At 42.9% G+C, this 25,759-nt stretch overlaps 1 protein-coding gene across 18 annotated transcripts in view; it reads left to right on the top strand.

Moving 5' to 3' along the window:
• Window positions 1–7,627: 7,627 nt before the first annotated feature.
• kcnma1a (potassium large conductance calcium-activated channel, subfamily M, alpha member 1a) overlaps window positions 7,628–25,759 on the top strand; it is a 185,411-nt gene continuing 167,279 nt past the window's right edge. For all 18 annotated transcript variants that reach the window (XM_033613123.2, XM_033613113.2, XM_033613101.2 and 15 more), the window contains exon 1: window positions 7,628–8,737. In XM_033613123.2, coding sequence (XP_033469014.1) covers window positions 8,447–8,737 — 291 coding nt within the window. In that variant the 5' untranslated portion in view covers window positions 7,628–8,446. The remainder of the gene's footprint in view (window positions 8,738–25,759) is intronic.

The raw sequence follows: 25,759 nt of genomic DNA, 5'->3' as shown, positions 1-25,759 counted from the left end.
TATGGACTCAGTCTGTGTTTATGTTCGTCTGATACTGAAAAAATGTAATGTTTAATTTCAATTTTTTCTACCTCCACTGTTCTAAGACTATTTAGGCAATTTCAGTACTCACTAAAATACTTAAGTCATTTCTACTTTCCTCAGAAATTCCCAGAAACTCCCAGTAGGAGCTGGTACTAGGTACTCCTTGCTAGTACCGAGTTGGACCCCTTTTGCCTTCAGAACTGCTTTAATTCTTCGTGGCATAGATTCAACAAGGTGCTGGAAACATTCCTCAGAGACTGTGGTCCATACTGACATGATAGCATCACACAGTTGCTGCAGGTTTGTCAGCTGCACATCCATGATGAGAATCTCCCGTTCCACCACATCCCAAAGGTGCTCTATTGGATTGAGATCTGGTGACTGTGGAGGCCATTGGAGTACAGTGAACTCATTGTCATGTTCAAGAAACCAGTTTGAGATGATTTGAGCTTTGTGACATGGTGCGTTATCCTGCTGGAAGTAGCCATCAGAAGATGGGTACACTGTGGTCATAAAGGGATGGACACGGTCAGCAACAATACTCAGGTAGGCTGTGGTGTTTAAACCATGCTCAGTTGGTACTAAGGGCCCAAAGTGTGCCAAGAAAATATTCCCCACACCATTACACCACCACCAGCAGCCTGAACCGTTGATACAAGGCAGGATTTACAGGATTTACACCAAATTCTGAACCTACCATCTGAATGTCGCAGCAGAAATCCAGACTCATCAGACCAGGCAACGTTTTTCCAATCTTCTATTGTCCAGTTTTGGTGAGCCTGTGTGAATTGTAGCCTCAGTTTCCAGTTGTTAGCTGACAGGAGTGGCACCTGGTGTGGTCTTCTGCTGCTGTAGCCCATCTGCTTCTAAATCACCTTTTTTCCTCATTCTGATGCTGGTTTGAACTTCTGCAGGTTGTCTTGACCATGTCTACATGCCTAAATGCATTGAGTCGCTGCCACACGATTGGCTGATTATCTATTTGCATTAACAAGCAGTTGAACAGGTGTACCTATAAAGTCACCAGTGTGTATGTACGGATTCACATGATGATCGTACGTTAAGTATTTGCACAGTAAATGTCACTATAAGTCACAGGCTATATTGTAATTCCCAACATGCTGCTCTGTCTCCTCCATTTTCTTTACGTTGTGTTTTAAAGAAGAGGATAAAAGCAGAGCCGAGAGCAAATCCTCTGTAAATGTCTCGCTGAGATGTGACAGTGTCCTTCAGACATGTATATGAGGATGAAAGTCAATCATTTTTGCTGAAGGCAGCAGCAAATGAAAACATGGCAGATGAAATGGTCATCAGTTCCAGAGTTGAGATAAGGTAGTGTGACAAAATCTGCCAGGATCTCAGAGAGAGAGAGAGAGAGCGATAAAAATGTGGCCTTGCTTCAGCATTAAAGACACGTCTGCACTCTTGGGTTTACATACACTCGCTGTAGCTCTATTTGTTCTTCAGCAGCACTGCAGTCACACGTCGTGTTTTGCAGTTTGACGGTGACAGGTCAGTGTGTGCTAGAACACTGAGTCCAACATGCCAAAATAGGACTGTGGTAATTATATTGAAAATAGAAAGCAGGCATAGTGTATGTATGAGTCACTTAAGTGTCTTTATTTAATTAGATTCTTACTGAGATCAAAATCTCTTAAGATGGTTAGGAGCAGAGCCTTGATGTCTGCAGAGACTGGTGAGCACCCATCTTATGAGACATGCACTCGAGTGATTGTAAAAAATAACATGGTGATTACTGAAATGCTATCTACAGTGTTATTTAATAAAGCAGTTTAGCCTTGTTTTAACAGAACATTTAATAGCATGTTACCAGTGGTGCCCCCAGACATTTTTCATAGGGGTGGCCAGATGGAGCCATGGAAAATCCTCGAGTGGCACACCAATACCAAAAGTGAATTTCAGGAATTTGTTTATGCTGTTTAACAGACTAGTTGAAACTATGTCTATATGTAGGGTCAAGGAATTACATTCTGATATACTCTGTTTTTTATTACTAGTAATAAAACAACCTCAAGAAATGAAAAATAAAGCAAAGATGAAGTGCCAAAAACTGCAGTTCACTGAATGGCCACTAGAGGCTGGCTCCAAAAGCCAGTCCCCATAGACCTCCATTTAACTGCCCAACTTCACAGCAGAAATAAACATGTTGACAGCCTGGTCCAAAAAACATTTGCATTACATTTTAAAAAGTCTTTAAGTTACATATAATTAAGGGAAGACTGTTTTGAGTGACAGGGTGTCTGCCGATAGTGTTCTCAGCTACTCAGTCAGATCCACCCCTCGCTCCTCCACAGCTCCAGCCTCTTGTCGAAATATGGTCACTTCTGACTCCCTTGTCATGTATCTGTTTATACATGTTACGTGATTCATTGTTCTTCCAACAGGCTAGTTGACCTTTTACTTACAAAGGCAAATATACAGCTTTAATTTTAAGGCGTACATTGATGGTAAGGAGCAAAGAATTTAAAGGTAACAGGAAGACTCATTGGAACCCATAGAACCCATTGTCATTCAGCTATCTAGAGACAAGAGTTCAAGGGACCCCTTTGAACATGTCTAAGCCAGTTGTTCCCTTGCTAAAATGTAGGGGAGTGCAGGGAACGTTCTAACACAGGGTAAACTGTAATACAGACTTTTCAAGTGGTTACACAGGGACGATCCTTTCATGCTTCCAGCCAGTTGACCACAATACCGCCAGACAGTGATCTGGGAAATTTCACAGAGATTGAACGTGTTTCGGTGGCGCTCAGTAACAAAGAGTGTTTTCAGCCGACATAAGTACATTTCTTTGTCTTACTTGTTTTTGATTAATGAGCTGTCTATGTAAGTCACTGAATCCAACCATATATCATCTTAATAACTGTCTTCTTGCCTAAAACACAGCAACGTCTTGAACTATGTAACTAACTCCCAGCCAGGGTTAGCTAGGCTTAATATAAATTCACACACAGCGGATTACCACTGCATGTTACACCGGTATTGCTGTATTTTTTAACCTTAATTACAGGTACAAACACACAAATAAAGCTGCAGTGTATGTTGTCTGTAATCAATGTCCATGTATTCTTCATTGTCTGCACTTGCCAATGTGGTACTTAATATGATTATATGATGTTTGTCGTCCACCGGCAGCAGAATGTCTTTCCTTGTTTTCTTTTTGATTCAATTTCAGCCAATTTCCCACTATTCAATAACTATTAATATATTGTAAACATATGAGACATGTTAATTCTTGCTGGAAATATTAAGCAATTCACACAAACACAAAAAATGTTTTCAAGAATTCAAATCACTTTGTAAAATATCACTATTTTCTCAAAACAATCAACATTATTGCAGATGTAGGTGGAATCATTGTCTCTGATTGGCTGTTTCTGCTCTGACTATTCACATAACTAGTCATGCAATCACTGGAGAGCAACTTCTAAATGCCACTCTTACACTTCACTCTAAGAAGGAGTAAGTCTCTTGGCAAATGTGTTTGAAGTTTCCACACTCAGTGAATAACTTTATTTTTACTATAAAGCTCAGTTCTTAGAAGTCTGATGAATGTGGGACCGTATATTGAGTCTACATTCCAAGAACAACTTCTGCAGCATTCTGTGAGAGCTGTTTTCCATCCAGTTGGACAGCCTGTAGCTACACCACATCTTTCTGGTTGATAGGGCGCCTCTAGCTCGAGGTTCTTCCCTCTGAGCACTGCGTTCGGGGGTCACATGGTCCTCTAGCCAATGATGTCACAGTGGATGACTACCCTCCAGCTGCCTGTCGGGTTCATTGGGGCAAGAGAGCACCCAGTGTCTCCAAAACATCCACCAATGCCTCAAACTGCCTTGACTTGTCCTTTTATTGTTCTAAAAGAGAAGGGATGTTACTCTCAAGGTTTTGGTCACTCATTTGATAGACTTCAGGTGCACGTACACGGTGTTGTGTCCTAATTCTTCATGTCCTCCAAGTCCCCTCTGGCCTGTTTTAGAAAGGGGTAGGGTCTCCAGCCCTCCTGCTGAGGTGTCTGTTTCAAGACAGCTGCTGACAGCTCAACTGAACTTGAGAAGTCTCACGTCTGACAGCGATGGATCTTTGTAGTCCACGCTGGCGAGCCGTGGCCTTTCCTTCATTTCCATCTCCGTGCATGATGGGATGAACTCGTCTGGTTCTGCCTTCTGCTGCTGGTTCTCCAGCACGTTAACTCCAGCATCTCCAAATGTCCTGCAGGATTACCACCTGACTGCTCTCGTGCTAATCTCCTCATCTGTCAACCCTCCAGCTAAAGTTCTGCTGGCCCACAAGGAACCACTCGACCAACAGCTGGCCTTTCATGGGGGATGATCAATTCGAGTCCCTTCCTCTGTTGCTGGTAATAAATGCCAGCTAGATTTATGATGACACATAACGTATGTAGCATGTGCTGGTGATGCTCTCACTTTCTGTGACCTCTCTGGGGGCGCACTGTTGCTTTGGAATTTGGATCTCAATCGGCTATGTAAGGGGTATGACTTCCTGTTGTTTGACTTTCTTGTACATTCATCAGAGAATATGAATTCACAGCTGAAATTTTATACAGATATCATTGTAACTCTGTGAAATACAACATGAAACATGAATCAATGTTATTGCTTTCAGGAGAAGGCCTCTGTTAACCGCACCCACGTGTGATTTACACTCCGCTTGTTTCCTGAAAATAACATCCCTTATTTAATAAAGATGAGCATTAATAAACATTTCATCACCACGAGGTATTGGAAATCTCGGCTCTAATAATTTCTTACAAGTATCACCTTGGTTCCAGTGAGAATGTTCATTTTTTATTACAATGTTTCAGTGTTTGAAGAAATAAAAATGGTGGTAGATGCTTCCATTCGGCTGCTGGAGAGCAGCATCATTTGCCTTTAAAGTGACAGTTCACCATTTTACCAGCAGGAGGACGACTTCAGAGCTGCTGCTAATTGCCCATCCTTATCTGCCTGCCTGACCACTTGCTGATCAGATGCTGTTTAGTGCTGCCACAAGCCGTTAATTGAGCTTAATAATATATATATATTAATAGAGTTGTATGTTAAAGTAAAAACTTTAGTTTTGCCTGTCTGATTCTCCTCTTGGTGTTTTGGTGGAAGCCCTGAGAGGCAAGTGAGAAAAATAAAGTGGTGATCTGATTGAAATTGTTTTCTCTCCTGTGTTTATGACTTACGAACTGATAAGAAATGTTTGGCCAAGATTATCTTTACACCTTCCTTATTTTTTTTATATGTAAAACACACACATTTTTCCAAGTAAAATTAAAAAAGTTTTGGACCATAAATCTAAATTCCTTTTTTTTTGCATCTATGAAACCACGTTTGTTGTTAATACTCATTTTGGCCACAAGAGGCTGAAGTTCACCACTACTCCATGTTGTAAAAAAAAAGTTTAGCTAATATAATGCTATCTGCAAATTAGCACCAATTAAAAGCTTAATGAGACTATACAGTGCGTCACAATGCCGACCCACGGCGACCCATTAGCTTTTTACTTTTGACGATCGCCTTTCTTACCGAATCTTACTGAATAAAACATGTAAGTATCATAAAGGCTTGTTGCCACAGAGCTTATTTTTTGGCAAAAATCCAAAATCCAATGGAATAATCCCATAGGCTTTCTGTCAAAGGAACCAGGGCGACGCTAACTTCAGCATCAGCCTACAGAAAAATGTCATCCTTTGAGCACTCTATGTTACATAACTTGCTAACACACAATACAGGCTGCTGTTCAGAGTGCATGTAGAAATTAAAACTCACTTGGAACAAAACGTGAATGCTTTTAGTCCTATGTAAAACATAGGACCGCCCCTGACTAAGAATTTTCCTTGTTGACAAACAGTTGTCATTTAGGGCCATTAGTCGATTAGTCGCCTGCATGTTTACGATGCTAATTTAATTGTTAAATGATATATTTTGGGCGGGGCAACACATTGGTTTGAGTTGAAGGTGTGAGAAAGAATAGTATCAGTAACATTGTTAACACTGTGCTACATTACAGAGAAATACAAAACCGTACTAATGAACCTTCATTAATATAGGCCTATATTTTATCTACTATTAGAGGGTAGCACTAGTAGAACATGGGATAGTGGTGCACTTCAGCCTCTTGTGGCTGAAATAAGTATTTAGTACCACAAACACTTGAAAATGATCCTGAAAAAAAATCACCTGTCAAAACTTTTGTTTCACCTGTTTTCATCGTTTTAAAAAAATGGAAATTAAAAAGATTATCCTGGCAAAGCCTTTTTTTCCACATTAAGTCACTGACACAAGACAGAAAACTATTTAGTTCAGACTCAGAAAATGCATTACCAGAGTTGTTTTTCCCTCACTTGCCTCTCAGGGCTTCCATATAGTCCTGAAGCAAATTTGAGTGAAATAACAATCAACAATAACAAAATCAATGAGTGTCACAAACATTTCAAACATCTGAGATTATTCTTGTTCTGTCACTCTGGTGGACAGCAGCGTTGACCTGCGATGCTTCTATATGAACAGTCAAAATGCTTGCATTGACGTTCATAACTCTGACGTGCTGTAATTTACAGATTGCCTTGTCTATTGGTCTTTCTCAGCTCGCCTTGCTTAAACGTTGGAGGGTTCTGTTACAGCAGCTATTTTTGTAGAAGCACTAATATTTCCTGGCCAATAAATTACCAGCAGAACATATATCACATCTCCTCACCACACATTACTGAGGCATGTTTACTTTTGAAATGATCAGTGCTTGAGAGGTGTCATAACTCCACACTCCATGAGACATTTATTATGTCTGCTGATATTTGTTATCATGTTGCATATGCATATAACCATACAGTGCAGAAGGGATAGGAACATTTAATTGAAGCTTTCAGAAAGACTTAGGGCAACATATCATTGAGGGTATATTGCAACCAACCTCCAAGAAGTCTGGAGCCTTGTGACACAGGTGGCTGTGTGCACCTGCCTGGTCTGAAGCTCAAGGGTCAGTGGTTATTCAGGGCCCCGAGCCAGCTGTTTCCTCATATCCTTTGGTCTGGCTGGCTACTTGAGGACCATCAGTGTGCAGCCATAAACTACATCTAGTCATGCCTCACCATCATCACCAATCCACACCTGTTTTTGCCCCAATATGTGAGCTAAAAGTGTGAGCATATTACAGTAATTGACCGGGAAGGACATTCATAACACTCCCTCTGCATATGTGTGTGTGTTTGTGTGTGTGAGTTCATTTCTCAAAATGAAAACAGGGACGCCCATCATCCATGGATGACAAGCCACAGACTCAGTAATTGAAAAAGGGGGAGCACTATGTTTAATGAAAAGTCGGTACAAAAATAGATAGTGTTGTAGTCAGCCTCACTTTATTGTCACTCTATATCCACCGGTGCCACTACAGCTCGTGTGGGGATTCATCATTTCCTGTGATGTTTATATAGTGAGCTATAACACCAAAATTTATCATTGATCGATATAGCTGCTTTTCAAAGCCACCTCGTTTTTTTCTTTTGCGACGTGCGTCATTGGCGCGCATCAAAGACGCAAAGGCGCAATTGTATCCTACCTCTTTTATACACCCAAGCAGCGCAGACCGGTCGGCACTTGGAATAAACATCGTCGCGATATCACTGCCCCTCTGTCCATCTTTATTATTAGCGCTTCGCTCCGCCCTCCTACCTGTAAATCTCCCCGCTCTCCTCTGGAGCGGATCTGACAGGCGCTCTCAGCTGGCCGCTCCGTGCCAGGGCTGCAGGGGATCGAATGGAGACGGTGACATCCACCCGAGCGCTCGTCCTTTTTACGCAGAATTGACAGCGAAAAACATCCGCAAGATTATGTAGTCTTTACGCGCCGCGGAGGCAGCGAAACCAAGTGTAATATTAAGTGTGTGTCTTTGTGGTTTTGTTGCACAGTCGCTTTGAGAAAGTGAAATCGATCGATCGAATTCTCCGCCTGCTAATCGACAGGATCCCTGAATGGAAGACGGCTAGAGGAGGTCGCCTCGCCGAGAACAGGCTGCTTACATTTCTCACTGTCGCTGTTTACCACCACCAAAGGAACCACTGGCAGCCTCGACGGCTGCAGACGACGCCGTCTTCACCATGGCTTTCGGTGTGGAAGAGCCAGAGAGCCCCTCAGACTGAGACGCGCTGAAGATTCGTCAATATTGCGGATTTAAATGCCTCTCACCAAGGGCCACCGACCCGCTGTTTTAGTCAGGTTCGCGTGTGCGGTGCCTCACGCTGTCACGAATAAACAATTCATTGGCTGCTAAAACACAGAAAAAGAGACTCCATCGGGTGGGTGAACATAATCTACAGCGAAGAGGGGGATTTTTTTTTTCCAAGCAATATGGCTGGTGAGTGGGGCTGGGGACGCTGGCACAGGCTCTCCAAGGCTCCTAAATGCTAGCTGAGGCAGATGGCACCGTTCCCCATGGCAGCGACAGCTCTATGAGGACAAGTAATATCATTAATAATATAAATCCGGACTCTTCAATCGTGATATCCAAGATGGAAGACGTTGTCATCCCGTTCTCGTCCGAGGTGCCCTGCGACAATAATGGACAGCGCATGTGGTGGGCATTCCTCGCCTCTTCCATGGTGACGTTTTTTGGGGGTCTCTTCATCATCCTGTTGTGGAGGACCCTCAAATATCTGTGGACTGTTTGCTGCCACTGCAACATCAAATCCAAGGTACGGCTGCTAGTTTGTCCACAAGGTGTGAAATGTCTTTAAACGCATCATAATGTGTTTTGTTTTTTCTGTGTCCCTCATTGGCCCTCATTGTGCAAGTGACATGCCACTGAGCTGAATCTGATGGCTTCCTCATCATCTGCATCATCTGCACCCACCATGCTAGACATCAAGTGCCAATTGCAGTGGCTTTATCATGAATGCATCCCTTGAATGTGATTGTTATTATCCGCTGGCTGTGTTTACCAACTCCCACTCTTGAATGAAGGGGGTGGTTGAATGACAGATATGGGTGGGATGAGAGGAGAGCAGCTCCTTCATTTTATTTTGCTTCAGCGTACATCAAAGTGTCCTCATGCCACATCAGCTCCTGACTTCTAGGGTGAAAGTAGACATTAGAGGGGGGCCTAGTTTCATGTAGCCAAACACATGATCCTGCACATTCCACCAGTGAGACCTAATGAAGGCCAGTGGGACTCCTCATGCAGACCCCACAACAACAAGGCTTTGCAACAACTCTGCAATATTGAGTCCTGGGATGTGTCTTTGCTGCACATTACATGTCTCTGGAGGTAACCTGTTTGCAGACTGATGCAGAAATAAAAATAGAATAGGATAAAAAGGGTGACTGTCCATTACTTTGCTTGGGGTGGCCTGCTCTGACGATGAATCATGGCTGATTCATGTGTGTATTAAAGCCTGCTTCATGCGTGACTCACACACTTGTGTGTAGTGCAAGTGGTCCCCTGGATAAGCAGAGGGCCAGTGGAAAGGTAACGTTGCTCAGCGTGTGCAAAACATGGCCTTAACATGTTTGATTCGTGCCTGGGACGGGAAAATATTTAGATATTTAATATGAAATCAGGTAATGGCGAGATGCTGTGGCAGTGCGACTGTGTTTAAGTGTGCAATAGTGACAATGATGGACGCACAAAAGAGAGAGCGATGCTGAGCTTCCTCGTCCTTTGATATGTTTGGGTTGCGTCCAATTGTAATGATGAGCCGTGCTCCTGCTGCTCTTCTGCCATGTCCTTTTGGTGGCCTTGGCCCCTTTCTGCCCATTTCTGTTTGGTGGTATGACAGGTGGGAGACAGGGCATGGAGTCATCATCCTTAACTGACGATAACAGCAGAAAATAGCCTTCATTGCTCCGTAATGCTGAACGCCGTAAGGTGCAAAACATTTGGGTATTTGATTTGGTTTTTAGTGCATCCCTATCTCATTTCCTCTTACTGGTCTCAAATGGTTCTTTTAAGTTTTATTAAATCCAACAAAATTAGTTGGTGAAGGTTTTATATGGAGATTTTTGCACAACAGTGATTTAACATCAATTTGCTTATTTCAAATGCTGGTTTGCACACATTTAAGCCACATATATTGATGCATGAAAGCTATATAAATATAATTGTGACATTGATTTCAGCCCCACACTATATGCTTCAAAAACCCCTATCAGATATGTTTCTTCGTTGCTTTTCAACTGTCTTCACCTTGCCATCTTGAAAATTACAAGTAGAGACTTACATCAGAGTTAAAATACAATCAGGCCTCTGGGATTCAGACTATTTCCGAGTCTGCTCACACAAATTCATCCCATCTAAACAGCTCTTATTTACACCGAGAGATAATTCTGCCCAGTATGCTATTTAGGCTATTACTTGGCTGTCTGCCTCCTGTCATTTTGCTATGCTCATGGATCCCACTATCAGAAATGGCACCAAACCATATGCCATCCTTCATGCCTCTCACCATCTTGCTCGGAAAGTGCTGAAAGTAAACCATGCAAATATAATGAGGTATCCATCTTGTGGCTGCTGGTGGGTATCTGGTTGCATCTCTTCTCTCGTAAATGAGGAGAAACGGTAAAAAAAAAAAGAAAGAAAAAAAGAAAGCATGTTTCTGTTGGCGCTGCTCAGTCTCTGTGTTGTTGTGTTGCCGTGTGCGGGAGGCAGAGCCGTCCCGTTGGGTGACTTTGGTGGGCTTGACACTTGGCTGCGGAGGGAAAAGGCTTGTTAGGAGTATTAAGAAGGGGAAACTGGATCTGTGTTCAGCTGACTAGTGCGGCCGGCTAAGTTGGCATGTGTCAGAAACAGGATGCATAGTTGGCACCGGTGGGGGTCAGTGGGCTTTCGCTGGCGGTACTGGGAACCTGGAGTCAGAGGCGAGGAAATAGAGGTGGAAACTCTGAGAGAGGCACAGGAGGAAGTGGAAACAGGGGGTGTGAGGGTGACGAAGGGTTTGAGGGGGTGTTGCATTGCATAGTGTCCTCCTGTGCTCTGCCACTGACACACAGCTGTGTCCTAATTCTTTTAAATGGCCCTCCTTGCTGTCAGGATTATAAGACGGAGGTCATGGGTCATGGACATCATACAGGAAGACGGAATGAGATAAGTAGGGGCAGCAAAGAGAAATTTAAATATTCAGTGCAACTTTTTGAGTCGTCAGTATCTGGACTCTTCTAAGCCAGTGGTCTGATGGTGACTTGAGATGTGCTGCTCTTAGGAACCAGGTGTAATCACCTTTCCTCTTTTATCTTCCCAAAAACAAGACAGGACAATTGTATCGCAGACACAACAATGTTTTATGGCTGTGGTGCTGTCTCCCGGGTGGACTAAAAAAGCAACATAAAATAAAATAGCAAACAAACCTATATTGATTTTTCCAACACTGTGCTAGTTATGGCAACATTTATGGCATCATTTATCCGCGGGGTGTTCCAGAGTGCTCAAATGCCATTTTTAAATCACATATCAACCACATTCCTAACTCGATTTTCCCAAACAGCGGCTCTCAGACTGTCTGGATGAGTTTCATTATTTCACCCTCTTTTTACACATGCTAAATAAGGGGTTTCCTACTAAGGGAAAGACTCACTCAAGACAATGCTAATGCATATGCACGACTGACAGAAATGGAAGCACGACCACTCAGTGATACTGAAGTGGAGGAAACCACTGGCGTGTTGCGAGGCTCGTTAGCATATAAGCCTGCTCTATTTTCCCTTCCCTATGGTCTTGTAGTCTCGCTGAATTTGTGGAGTTTTCGTGCTGCTCTCTGTGCCGTGATGCTTCACTGCTGTATGGTTATCTAATGGTCTAGTTATCCACTCTGCGTCATGCCACCTCCAGGAGTTCTTATATGATGCCTCTGTTATTTGGGATGTGTGGGGAGGAGGAGTATAGAGGCTGTGCGTTCGTGGCACCAGTCTCTGTTCAAACATGAATGGCACCTCAGCCTGTGGAGAAAATGGCTCCGTGAAAACATGGCTTGTTAAAGACATAGAAATACCTGACATGGTCTGTTGTAGGGCTGAGGAATAAACATAATTATGCAATCTGCTGACATCATGAATCTCTCAGACTAAACTAACTCACACTGCAGTTTCCAATAAATGTTTGCATATAATTAATTAGATCCAACCAATCTGCTAACAGCAGATTATCTTTAACTCAACCTACTGGGATTAAATAGTACAGAGATATCAGAGGTGAGCCATAGTCTGTACATCTGATAAGATTTTTTTATTGCATTGCTTGTTATATATAATTTAAAAGTGAAATTGTAGTTGTTTAAACTATTATTTTTGTTAGAGCAGAAACACATAGTCGATTGATTAATTAATCTATCCACAGAATAATTAATAGGCAACAATTTTGATAATAAAATAATTATTTTATGTCATTTTTAAAATAAAAAAATTGACTATGCTCCTCTGGTTTAAGCTTCTTAATTGTGAGATTTGCTTTATTCAAAAACTCTTATATTAAACAGAATATATTTAGTTAAGGGCTGATGGTTGAGCAAAAAAGTGATTTGAAATTACAGAGTTGGACTTTGTGCAAGCTGTGATTGTGATTTTTATTTTTATTTTACAATTCTGATACTGAGAGAATTATTGGCAGATTAATCAATATTAAAAATAATCCTTATTTGCGGCTTAATTTATGGATTTGTGAGCAAATTAAGGGAAGAATTTGGATCTTTTGGAGTATTTACATTACATACAATAAAAAAAATTGTAAAAAACAACAACAAATGACTCCAAACCCTAAGTAGCAGCCGTTCAGAAGGATTTTAATGCAGAGTGAAGTTCCGAGCCACACAGCGCTTCCTCAGACTTTTTTACTTTGCCACATGTTTCTTTGTTCCAACATCCGCTCCCTTGGACGCTGGGAGGTGCCTTTTGTACTGTTTTTGATACAATGGATGTCAGCCAGAACACCCCCAGTTTGGAGAAGCAGGCTGGAGTACTGTGACAGAAGCTAAGCAATGTAATGCTGTGGAGGCGGGGTCAGCAACAAAATGTATTTTAGCCCCCTAAAAAAAGTCCAGCCGAAAGAAATCTACATCAGTTGAAGTGTATATTGAGAATATTTCCACCACTTTACCTTGCCATCAGACAGTGATTTTACACAGGGAACTGAAATTGTTGATTTTTTTTCTTGAGAGCCAGAACCCATTGAGAAAAACAGTAATTTAACATTACTGAAAACAGGAGCTGCAGGTCTACTGCTGCCTCGATCAGTTTGTTGTTAGTATTATTGGGAAACTTTGCTGTTTAAAATGATAAATTCGGATTCACCAGAGTCTCACAATAACACACACAAACGAATTAAGTGCAGCACTGGTAGATCAACAGTTCATATGTCCAGCCAACTTAAATTACTGTTTTTCTCAATGGGGTCTGGTGGCTTTGACAAGAGCTTAAATGGTGAACTGAATCCTTTAACGGCTTCTGCATCAGAAAGGGCTGTCTGACAGCAACGTAAAGTGATGAAAATATTCTAATTATAGTGTACTGTTTTTTAAAGTGGCTGCCCCCATCCATAGCAGTACAGTGTGAAGCTTTCTTGGTGGTACCCTCATACAACCCCACCCTCCAAAAGAGCAGAACTATTACCTTAATGTCAGCTAATGCTGTTAGCAATAACTTACAATGTGCTCTATTGGCCAATGTGCAAAGTCACATGACTGACCAGTTTGCTTGTTGACTAAGTGATACTGTTTTATTGATGTAATGTAGATGAGGGTTACCAATAGTTTGTGTTACTTTACACATGAGAGCATCTACAGGTGTGTAGAAGACAGTTTCATGTTGTGCAGTCTGCAGCTCTGTAGTAGATGTGTGATGGAGCAATAACTGACATCTGTCATAAAGCAGTACATCTTAAAGGTACCTGGAGTGGTTATAGTACAGTTACAGTATCAGCTGCAAACTGCACTGAGCTGACAATACAGAGGCTCCGTACAAGCCAAGTCAGAGTGGACTGTCATGTATTTCAATCCAAGCACCAAACTACACATTGTATCGCTGTGTTATGGTGAGATAAAAATGAGGACTACAAAAATACACCTCCCACCTCACCTCAGTGCAGCAGCCTCCCCCTCAGCCCCCTAAGGTGCAACATGGAGTGTTTTATGTGCACTTTGGAGCCAACAGCCGTCAGGTTGTGCAATTGTTTCTGTCCAAACAGCTCAAGTGTTGATGGAGTAGTGCATGTTATATTTTTATTTTTTGGTCTGAGATGATTTGTATTGAGCTCATGTTGTTTCTCATGTTTGTTTGCTGCTGCTCCAGCCCAGTGTCCCCATGGCAATCATGGGATCATTAAAGTTTCATCTTATCTAATGAGAGTTTGATGTGCTGTGCCTCAGTTCTCCTCACTGAAGGCCAGACTCTGCTTCTGTGATGCGACTAATAAAGAGGTGGGGTGAGGACACATCTGGTGCCTGCGCTCCATTTCCCCTGACCCGTGTCAGTCTGCAGTCAGAGGGTTCATGATGAAGTAAACCTATTATCACTTAACAGTTAATGGCTTTCAGTTTAAAGGTGGGAAGGAAAATCAGTTTCCTTTAAACCGCGAGGAGAAATCTTATGATCAGACATCTAACGAGATATGGCAGCCTCGTTGAATTTTAAATCATCACAAAGCATTTCCCTACACTTGAAGACTGATATTGATTTTTATGCACAATGGCTTGGCGTCCACTGCAGAGCAATTACTCAAACCTGAGGCTGAAACCCACCCCAGTGTTTGCATGTGTCTCACTCTGCGTCTACATTTGTGTCCCCGTATGTAACGAGGAAAAGACAAATCCACAGAAGAGTGAGTGAGGCTTGCCGGGACACTCGTCAGTGTGCTTACCATTAAGTGGAATGGATTGCGGAGGTGCCTGCAGAGAGGATCTGTTGTGAGTCTGTGTATTCCTTTTTGCTTGGCAACGGACCAGCTGCATTTCGCCAGAGCAGCATAGAGCACACACCCTGACATCAGCTGTTGCTCTCTCTACCCTCGGCCTAACTTGGCCCAGCTCGGCCCACACTGGCTTATTGAAATCCAGGGCTAATTGAAGAAATTAAATGTGCAAAGACCTGATGAGTACAGTAGTACCATTGGATGGCACAAAACATTTGAGAAAGACTTGCTGTGCATGTAAGGTTAAATGTTCATACACTTAGGCCCAGTTCCATTTCTTATTTTTACCCCAATGCCTTGTGTTTAAATGCCACCTTGCCCCTGAGAAAGTAGTTATGAGGGGCTGATACGTCACTGGTAGTCATTGATGCTGTTGCTTACGTAGAGACGGGATGAGCATTGCTGGACATTTCGGATATGCTGTCTTCTGCTGTTGTGGTTTTTCTTGCGTCAGCTATAGGCATCCTTTTGCGGTTGTCAAAATGCTCTTGATTTGTTCACAACTTAAGTTTCACGCTATCAGTCAGTCAAACAAGTCATCAAATAAAAAAGAATACTGCTTCATTACCAGGCCACTAGCAGTGCTGTGTATGCTAACATTAGCTACCCGTGCACCTACTCTGCCAGTCTGCGCTGACATTAGAGGAGAGGCAACAAGTGCAGCAACTTTGCTGCTGGACATTAGTGAAATTCCGGGTGCCATATGGCATCATGAGAGAGGGAATATGACATAGAAGTATGTCAAAATGCAGGACAGTCTTGCATAAATCCACAATTAGAATGTCACATTGCAGACGACATCATTTTAGCGATATCTTTTGTTATTCATTCATTCATTTTCTGTAACCGCTAATCCTGTTAGGGGTAGCAGGGGGGCTGGAGCCTGTCCCAGCTAACATTGGGCGAGAGGTGGGGTACACCCTGGACAGGTTGCTAGACGATCGCAGGGCTGACACATAAAGACAGACAACCATTAACACCTACGGGTAATTTAGAGTCACCAATTAACCTGTATGTCTTTGGACTGTGGGAGGAAGCCGGAGTACCCGGAGAAAACCTACGCTGACACGGGGAGAATATGCAAACTCTGCACAGAGAGGCTCCCTCACACCGGGTTCAAACCACGAGCCCTCTTGCTGTGAGGCGACAATGCAAACCACTGCACCACTGCGCCCACAGCAAATAAAATGACATTAAACTGAGATAATCTGGTGTTTATTGTAATTTTTACATCTTTATTGATGAAGAAACTACAGTTATGGGTTTCTTTTGTTGCTCCTTGCTGATTTTTCATTTCATAACACTGGCCACAAGACGAGTGTGTCTCTGTAAAATATTGAAAGCACACAGCGCAAAATGGAGGTGTAACGGGCTAAGTGATAGGGGTGTATTGCGATTGGGCCTTACTTAGTTTTCAATGTCATGTCAGGAATGTATATGCAAGCAGACTACTATGTTCTTGTGGCCAGTGGTTGAGTTGCATGTGTCTTGTCATGTGTTGTTGACACTTGCTGGGAGTGAGCATGCCTCACAGCTGTCCCAGGGCAAAGCATGACCAGTTTCCACCACAGCACACATGCCTGTCCCCAGCGCCTCTCATCAGGAGTAGGGCTGCAACTAAAGATATTTTCAATTAATTAATTATTGATTTAGTCCATAAAATGTTCATAATAATCTCACAGAGCACAAGGTGACATCTTGAAATGGCTTTTTTTGTCTAAATAATGTTCCAAAATGTAAAGATATTCAGTTACAATGATATAAAGCAGAGGAAAGCAGCAACACACAGTCAGTTTATTGTGAGCTTTTACAATCTTTCTCTGTGTAGCATCACTGATTAACTGTCTTTTCTCACACTGCTCTAATATGGAATGTGTGACTCATGAGTTATATCTTCAGTGGAGATCCTCCCTTTTCACGACCCTAATCCCTAATTCTCCGAGCCTGATTTGATGGCCATCTAGGGACAACTGTAGTGTGCCATGCTGATGTATGGTAATCCACGGACAAGGAGAGGCTATATATCAGGCCTGACTATGTATATCATGAGGCAGACACAGAGGTCAACCCCCCTGTACCCAAACTGTGCACCCCTGCTGTCATGCTGTTATGTCTTCTTTGGCCAGTCACCGCACTATTAAAAGGACTTCCACGCCCCAGGAAGTATTCCGAGGTTAAAGGTTAGAGGGGAAGGGTATACCTGGCTCCACATGGGGGAAGAGTGCTAGACTGGCATTCCCCTCGTTGGAAATGTGTGATAGAGTCTAAGCCACCTGATCCTCGCCTAGTTGAACTGGCAGTGGAAAACCATTTGCATACAGATCCGCTGGTTGAGACCGGCTAGGCTAAGCTGGCGAGGGAGGCCTGCAGCAGGGAGATAGCTAGCTAGTGCCTGGCTAGCCAGCGGGATCATGGCTTATGGTTTCTAGTCTACCAGCTTTCTTCCTCAGCTGTTGTTGTCCTTAAACTGCTTAACATCAGGGTGTGTGTGTGTGTGTGTGTGTGTGTGTGTGTGTGTGTGTGTGTGTGTGTGTGTGGGTGTGGTGTGTGTGTAGGTGGGTGCTCTCTCTATAGCCAGGCCATAGAAATCAAATTTGACACCACTGCAGCAGTTTCAGCGATAAAAAAGAGTTAAGATGATGTTATTCTCAACTGTTTGTGTGTTTTAACACGGATTTAAGCTGTAGTTTAAGATGGACGGCAACATGTCTTGTCCTGACCTGTCAATGATCTACTCTGTCCTTTGCAGCTTAATTTTCATGCTCACTTATGTCTCAAATCTACCAGTGCTTGTGTTTCTGTGTGTGAGAGTGGCAGAGAAACGTGAGAAGCATTCTTTTCGGATTGAATTGCTCAATATGCTTAGAGTCTATGTGCATTGTTAGTCCTAAACTACTCTTCATATCTAGCCATAAAGTATTTTTTTTTGTTTGTTTGTTTGGTTTGTCATACACAAATGTTAAATGTCCCAGCCTTCCGCGCCATTGCATGGACTCATAGCAGCCATGCAGACCAGCACGTGCAACGCCCTGGGACTAGCCTTTTCTGGTGCGGATTATCAGGCAGAGCCAGCCATCTCCCACTCTCTCCCCCCATCTTTCCTCCACTCCCCTCAGCCTACCGCCCACCCTCAGAAATCACAGAAGCCAGCGGAGCCCTGATATGTGGACATCAAAACATGGTTAACGTTATAATTGTTGCTTTGAGCTGTGTGCACTGATGCACGGAGGGAAAGAGATGGAGACAGAGAGAGAGGGAGTGTGCAGAGGACACGGCGTTGACCTTCAAAGATCTCAGCAGGCGGTGTTTCTGCCTCCGATTTAGAGATCAGCCCTCTCTCATAGCAACATACGTGGCTCTGTGAGTCCGGCCCCGTGGGTGAACACACAAGCACGTACTAGCTCTCGGAGCCGGACAGGAAAGTGTTAGGATTACACGTCACCACCACCACAGCCACTGCCCTCAGCAACCTGTCTCAATTAACCTCTAAGGGGGCTAAGCTAATATGCTAATTGTCATTCTCCTAGCAGGCTCAAGTTTCTCTCTGTGTGCCAGCAATGTGCTTTCATAGCCACCATGCTATAACGCTAACATTGCACCCCATTTGGCAGCGTCCCAGTCAGTGTCTGTTAGTTAAGTGAGCACCAGACACTAATAAAATGTTTTTTTATGGGGAAATACAAGTCTGACTGACAGTGAAGGTCGGCCTACACGCTGAACCCTGTTCAGCCAAAGTGTGCGGGCCTGCTATACAATTATTTTACCTCTTGACTTCTTCTGACATTTTCCAGAGTGGCTGCGCAGAATGAATAGCCCAGCTGTCAATTACAGCCTTGTTTGATGCTCGCAAAAGTGAAATCCCAGAAGGTGCTGTCTCACTCAGGTTCCGTCTGCTGCCCGGCATTGCTCTGAAAGCTGTGAAATGTATCTAGACGTGAACCAAGCGAGGCAAGCGAGACCAATTTCAGAGTGACATGAGCTTTGTAAGATGATGAGCCTTGTGTTGAGCCCGAAATGACAGCATGTGTAGACATCATGTACAGATGATGCACAGAGTGCATGGGTTCATTGCTGAACGGCTCATTAAAGATGGATGATAATGCAGAGCTGCTCTCTGACAGCCTATGCCATTGAGATTAAGCAACGCTATAATTGGTCAGCAGTTGGAAGACTATTAGGTTGCCTCGCTGCCCTCCTGGGGACCATTTGGGCTGTTGAAATCCCGCATGGACCAGGTATGGAGTGTGGAGTGGGAGCTGGAGAGGTGCCAGTTCACCTACTGAGGTGCCCTTGATCAGGCCCGCCCACAGATATGGCTGGACCCCTGAAAAGATCTAAATGGGCCCCAATGATAGTTAATATTTTAGGTTCAAATTAAAATGTAGTTATCCTTGCTTATATTAAGGATAAACATGATTGATGAACATGATTAGTGCTGGCCTCAATGGGCCTCCTCATAGCTGCTGGCCCCAGAAAGCTTTACCCTTCTTCCCCCCTTATGGGCGGCCCTGCCCGTGAGCAAAGTGCCAAATCCCTAACTGCTCAGGGCGCTGTGCTGTTACGACCCATCATTCTGACATCTCTCCTGCGTGCTTGTACCTATATCTATAAATTAAAGATATGTTGTGCAGTTTTTTTTTTCTGAAAAACAATGTATAGACTCATACAAAATGAATCGCTCTCAGTTATCATTCATGACCCAAGTGTGTGGTTGGTGTATTTATTTGCAGAGACTCTGCCCTCTGCCCGTATTTTCTCATTTTCTGCTCATTTTCTGTGCTTGGGATGTCCCTGGACACAGCCTGCAGATGAGGTTGGGACTTTATAAACAGGAAGCAACCAGGTGCTCAACCTTCAGCAACATGCATATTTGAGTATCCAAGGATGTAATGCAATACATATTTATATTTCTGAATACAAGCTTTACAGTGTAATGTTGCCCAGTGCACATAGCGCAGTGTGGATATATATTTCATTCTTAATATCTTAAGAACTAGTGTTAAACATTGTAGCATAGTGCACATTTTTATTCCTATTTTACTGTATTTTATTACTCTGTCTTTACATACTTTTATTTCATAGTCCGATTCTGAAGTAAGGGTTAGGGCATCCGGGTTTGGAGAGAATTACTGCCTCAAGCAAGGGAGTTCAAGTATCTTGGGGTCTAGAATGGAGCATGAGATGGATCGGCAGTTTGGTGCGGCATCCGCAGTTATACGGATGCTGCACCGGACCGTTGTTGTGACGAGGGAGCTGACCTAGAAGGCAACGCTTTTGATTTACTGGTACATCCCAAGCCTCACCTATGGTCATGAGCTCTGGGTAGTGACTGAAAGAATGAGATCGCGCATACAAGCGGCTGAAATGCGTTTCCTCCATTGGGTGGCTTGGATAAGGAGCTTGGACATCCGGAGGGAGCTTGGAATAAAGCCGCTGCTCCTTCTTGTCAAGAGAGGTCAGTTGAGGTGGTTTGGGCATCTGATCAGGATGCCTCCTGGGCACCTTCTGTTAGAGGTTTTCCAGGCATGTAGGAGGCCCCGGGGCAGACCCAGAACATGCTGGAGGGATTGCATATCTCATCTGGCCTGGGAACGCCTCGGGGTCCGACAGGGGAAGCCGGAAAGCGTTGCTAGGGAGAGGGACGACTGGGGTGCTTTGCCTGGCCTGCTGCCCCCGCGACCCGGCCCTGGATAAGCGGATGAAAATGGATGGATGGATGGGTGGATTCTTACTCCTTATAATTCTCTATTCTTTACATTGGAGAGACTGTAAGAAATCAGAATTTCCCTCTGGGGATCAGTAAAGTATTTCTGATTCTGATTCTGATAGCGAAGGCATGACTCATGGCTTAATCTGACATTCTAACCAGTCTCACTCCTCTTGCCTAAACCCAGCTAACCTAACCAACGCAAGGCAACCAGTACTAGCCAATCACAGGGAGAGGGGCGGGTCACGCCTTTGCTATCCAAGAAATTGCAAATTTGCAAGCAGCAAGAGGAAGCTACGAAAATCAGACACAGCAATGAAAAACATGATACATTTCCTCAAGGGGACAAATAAGTCCATTATAATTATTATCATGTGCTCTGAGTGTTGATGTCAGTGATTCTCATAGATAATTGTTTATTTCTCTTAATGAGCCTCATTAGAAACCATGAAAATGAATACACTCGACTGCACACATGCTCACACACACACACACACACACACACACATACACACACACACGAAATACAGGCATACACTAATTGGTCTGGCTGTAATTTCAGTCAGTATGTGCTTTTCCTCATGTATCATGTAATTGGTGTCTGTTATGAAGCTGCTTGTTATGGCTTCAGAGCCAGATGTGTTGTCTCATTCTTTGGACTTAGAAGTGTGCATGTTGCCTGTGAACACATCCCTCCCTTTCCTTGTCATAGCTGCATAGAGTACATCGAATTGTGGATCAGTATGCTGAAGTGTTTTTGTATTAAATTGCAGCGCCAGTTTCCCTGTATCACAGCGAAAATAATGTGGCAATATCAGTTCAGTGGAGGTCAACTTACAGAAATGTGGCTCCGTGGTAATTATTTGAATCCAAAATAGACTGCAGCATTGTTGACACCCGGCTCAGAAATGTGTCAAATGTGAGAACACAATTGATTCTGAATGGCGGGCGGATGTATGATAAGAAAGTCATTTGCAGTATTCTTTCAGCACTGACGGTCATTACGGCTCACTGTGTTATTTCACTGGTATTTTCTTTGCCATTGTCAGTCAGGATTCACACTCTGGGTGCTTCTGGGTAGTTTGTGGTCTGTTGTTAAAATGTGTGCTTCAATTATGACGTTGACCGGTGTTCATCTGAGACGTGGAATCCGTTGGTCACGGTGACACACAGCAGTTGTGCTCCGTATCAGTGTTTTGGCAGGATGTATTAAACATAATGACCATCATGGGCCTCACCTATTCTGCACAAGTGAAGCTTTTCAGCACCATGGAGAGCTCAGGAAGGCAGACTGAGCGAGGCCTCTCATACATGTGTGTCAGACATTTTTATATCTTTGTTTAAACACTTTGTAGTTTCTAATATAAAAATACAGATGGCAAAAAGTCATCTGGCTCTTACATAATGCTTGGTTAAGAATCAGAACAGCCTTTTGAAATGATGACATCTTATATTCTAAAATAATGTTGAAGTAAATTTCCTAATAAATGAAGTTTTACAAGCTGCTGAGATGTCTTTGTTCAAATAGATGCAGTCTCTAGCAACACATCTGATGAACATTTTGGAGCTATCTCTTTTCACAGAGCAGCTCCCAGCTCTTAAACTAATGCTCAGTGAATGAACAAAGAGTTGGAGTCATCGCATCTCAAAAGCAGGGTTTAATTGCCTGCGTTGACACTAAGCAGGGATGTGAACAGGTTGCTAATATAACAGCAGTGGAGTGTTGGTGGTGCCTGCAGGACGATCTGAATATCTCTTTTCTCGGCGAGTGTTGCACAGACAGTAACTAACATACTGACAATAGTGCTATTTTTAGATGCACACAAGCAGAGGGGCTAAAAATGTAAAGTTTGTCATGAGAGTGGGGCTGAAGGGAAAGGGTTTATCCCCAAGGGAGCGTTTGCTCAGCACATTTCATGGCAAACTGCTTATTAGATTATGCATATTAGATTACATGATGTGCAAAGTTGACATTCTGGCCTAAGGGGTGCCCCCGGGAGGAAGCTCATGAGTGTCCAGAATCGACAGGATTCATTCTTCAGGGAGCTTAAATGCGCTCAATAAATGTCATGGATGTAACATTTCTCATGTCACTGGAAAGTTTAGCTTGCAGGAATCAAGCGGCCAGAACACGTGATGTCATATAATCTTGTTTAAGATTATGAGCCACAAAAAACAACATTCAGGGGAAATCTTTTCAGACTTTGTGAGTAGGAATGCTTCACCAGCCCCACTTTGCCAAGCCACGCAGGTGAGATATATGTTCTTATATTTTAAGTAAAAGGAAGAGAAAAGGATTATAAGTAACTTTTAACTTAAGTGTATTTTGGTTAAATTTTCCCCCAACTCCAAGCAGGAGAAGCATAGCAGGAAAAAGAGGTACCAGAATCTGATTGATACTGGAGATTACTGTCGATAGTTATTTGGGAAAAAGCCCCAAAATTATTTATTTTCTGACATAAACACATAACATAAACAGAAAAAGGGATAAAAAAAATCCCAGAAATGTTGATTGCTGTTAGTTGGTCGTGACATTTTACATTGGAAAATAAACCTGAAGTCAAAACTACGGCCACACACAAGGCTATTTTTGCTACTTTCTATGTGTTTTGGACTTTTCGCCACACACTTCTAGGTCACTTAAAATAGACGTTTTGTAATTCTCCTTCTGGAATACAGATTATCAAAATTTCATTTTCAGTGTTGACGTGTAAGTAGACATAGTTTGGGGCTTTTAACGTCTTTTTAGAGTGTGAGCTGTCATCTTTTTGTGAGATGTCACAAATTAGATGATTGTGATTAAATGATTGTGCTAAGTGGCTAATGGGCATGTAGCTACTTCGATGTTTCAGATGATATGTCATGTTTGTCCAAAACAGAGGCTAACAGTGATCCTGGCTGTCCAGAAGTTACAAAAATTCAGCCTATCAGCACCTCTGAAGCGATACAGTATTAACATTGTTAACACTGTGCTACATTACAGAGAAATACAAAACCGTACTAATGAACCTTCATTAATATAGGCCTATATTTTATCTACAAGTGCACGTCACAGACTGAGCGAGCCGCCTGTTAATGACGCTGTGGGCCAATGGGCATGTAGCTACTTCCATGTTTCAGATGATACGTCATGTTTGTAGTCGACCAATGAAGATGAGTTTACATATCACCTTGGGTTCATCCTTCACCTTCTCAAAATGATCCCACACTTTGGATTTCCTGCCCGACATGTTATTAACTAGCCTGTGGAATAACTGCAGGTACCAGCCCTGGAAATTAACATGACTCCTGTCTGACTGCTGAGCGTGGCCACTTCCTGTGTCTGTCCTTTCAAATTAAATTCCTACATGGTTCAGTCATATAGGTTTGATTTATTTTGACAAGCCGCAGCTCCTGATAGACGTTGTTGTTGTTTTTTTTCCGACTGAGCAACCACTGAAATTTTGCTGACTAATGGCCTTTCTGGATCGACTAGTGTTTGGTCGACTGTTAGGGGCAGCCCTGATGTCCTATCAGGAAAAGCACAGGTGTAATTAATGACATTAGTAACGGCTGCATTCTATTTAGATTTACCAGTCCTGAATCTTTGGTGTTGTCCATGCTGGCTCACCATTTGCATAATTAATGTTATTAGTTCCCCCTTTGCTTTTCCTGCTGTGTCAAGTCAAATTTTCTGCTTTGAAAAAGGCAACAAAACAGCTGAATCCAACGTGTGGAGATGTGAAATGGAAATATTATTGTTGATAACTGCATTTTTATTACTGTATATTTTACTTTAACATGACACCTTACATTTGGATCAGTACAGTATATCTTTTAATTGGCTATAAACAATTAGTAGGATTAGGAAATGTTCATTAATGTGATTTTAAATCACAACTGCAGCCTGAAAGCGAGGCTTATTCTCCTCTAAAGTTGTCTTTTAAAACAGTTGAGTAACTGTAAAAAACATGACATTAAAAGAACCCATGAGGGCTAATGAGTCTTATTTTTCCTGTGGGACGGGGCTGAGAGATTTTGTATCAAAAACATTTTTTGCCAGCAGGAGTGGTCACATCTGAGGAGCGGGCTGCAGGAGTGGGTTGGCACATCTGTAGGAACAGGCAGTAATGGTCTGAAATCTTGAGGGAGTGGGCGATTGAAAGAACTACTGGATCCCACGCAGGCATTTAATTGAGACTTTACAGGGGCATTAAAGACTCAGAAACACACTCCTGAGTGCTGTCATTTGTTACGTCTTGACCAAAGTGAGAAGAACACTTAGCGGAGACATTAATAAAACCTCTTAAACTGTTTCTGTTTAGAAATTGTGACAGCCGATAAGAGATTTGGTGACATGGTTACATTTTGGGAGAAAGAAAAACATATTAGGGGAGATTTAAATTCAGCTTTACATGAGTGTCAAATATCCACATGTTAATTTATATAAGGATTCTAAGGTTTTAGATTTGCAAAGTGAGTGTTAGAGAGCAGCCTTAACCTTTTAAGTTTTAATCCTTAAGATTTCACTCTATCTTATCCTTTGCATTTCTGGTTATCTTAAGTACCTAAGAACTAATTTGCTCTATGATTGGCATCCTGATTGAGCGGGTGCTTGTGCTGTGTGGTGTTGATGGACACAGGCTGTGTATTGTTCTGATTAGTTTCGTTGGCCCGTGCTCCGATCTCTGAAAGGGGCTGGAATAGGAGACTGCTGAGCGTAGCAGCTGCTCTCCTGCACATTGTCTCAAGTGAACATGAGCAACAGAAGTAGGTTGGCAGACCTTCAGGAAGCCACAGGCATTCACCCTGTTTCCCTGTATCAGCCTATCCTCTGTAATTTCCCTTTTGTTAACTTAATATCATTTGTTTTTGGTTTATCTGTAGTAGCTTCCTTATAAATTTCAGTTATTTTCCCTCTCTCTTCTTCTTCTCTTGTCCCCTTTCACGGCCGACCCATCGCTCTCTTCATCTTCCTCCCTCCCTCTCCCCCGTCCCACAGCATCTTCATCTGTCATTGTCCTTCGGGTGTCCCTTGTGTTCCCCCGAAGGAGTTACAGTCTGAGAATTTAGTAGCCAGAAAAAGACGGGTCTCTGCTGGGAAGGCCTTGTTGTTCATTTGGTCCTCTACCCTCAGGG

This window comes from Epinephelus lanceolatus, chromosome 17 (assembly GCF_041903045.1).
Source record: "Epinephelus lanceolatus isolate andai-2023 chromosome 17, ASM4190304v1, whole genome shotgun sequence".
Taxonomy (NCBI): Eukaryota; Metazoa; Chordata; class Actinopteri; order Perciformes; family Serranidae; genus Epinephelus; species Epinephelus lanceolatus.
This window is presented reverse-complemented; position numbering and strand designations above follow the sequence as displayed.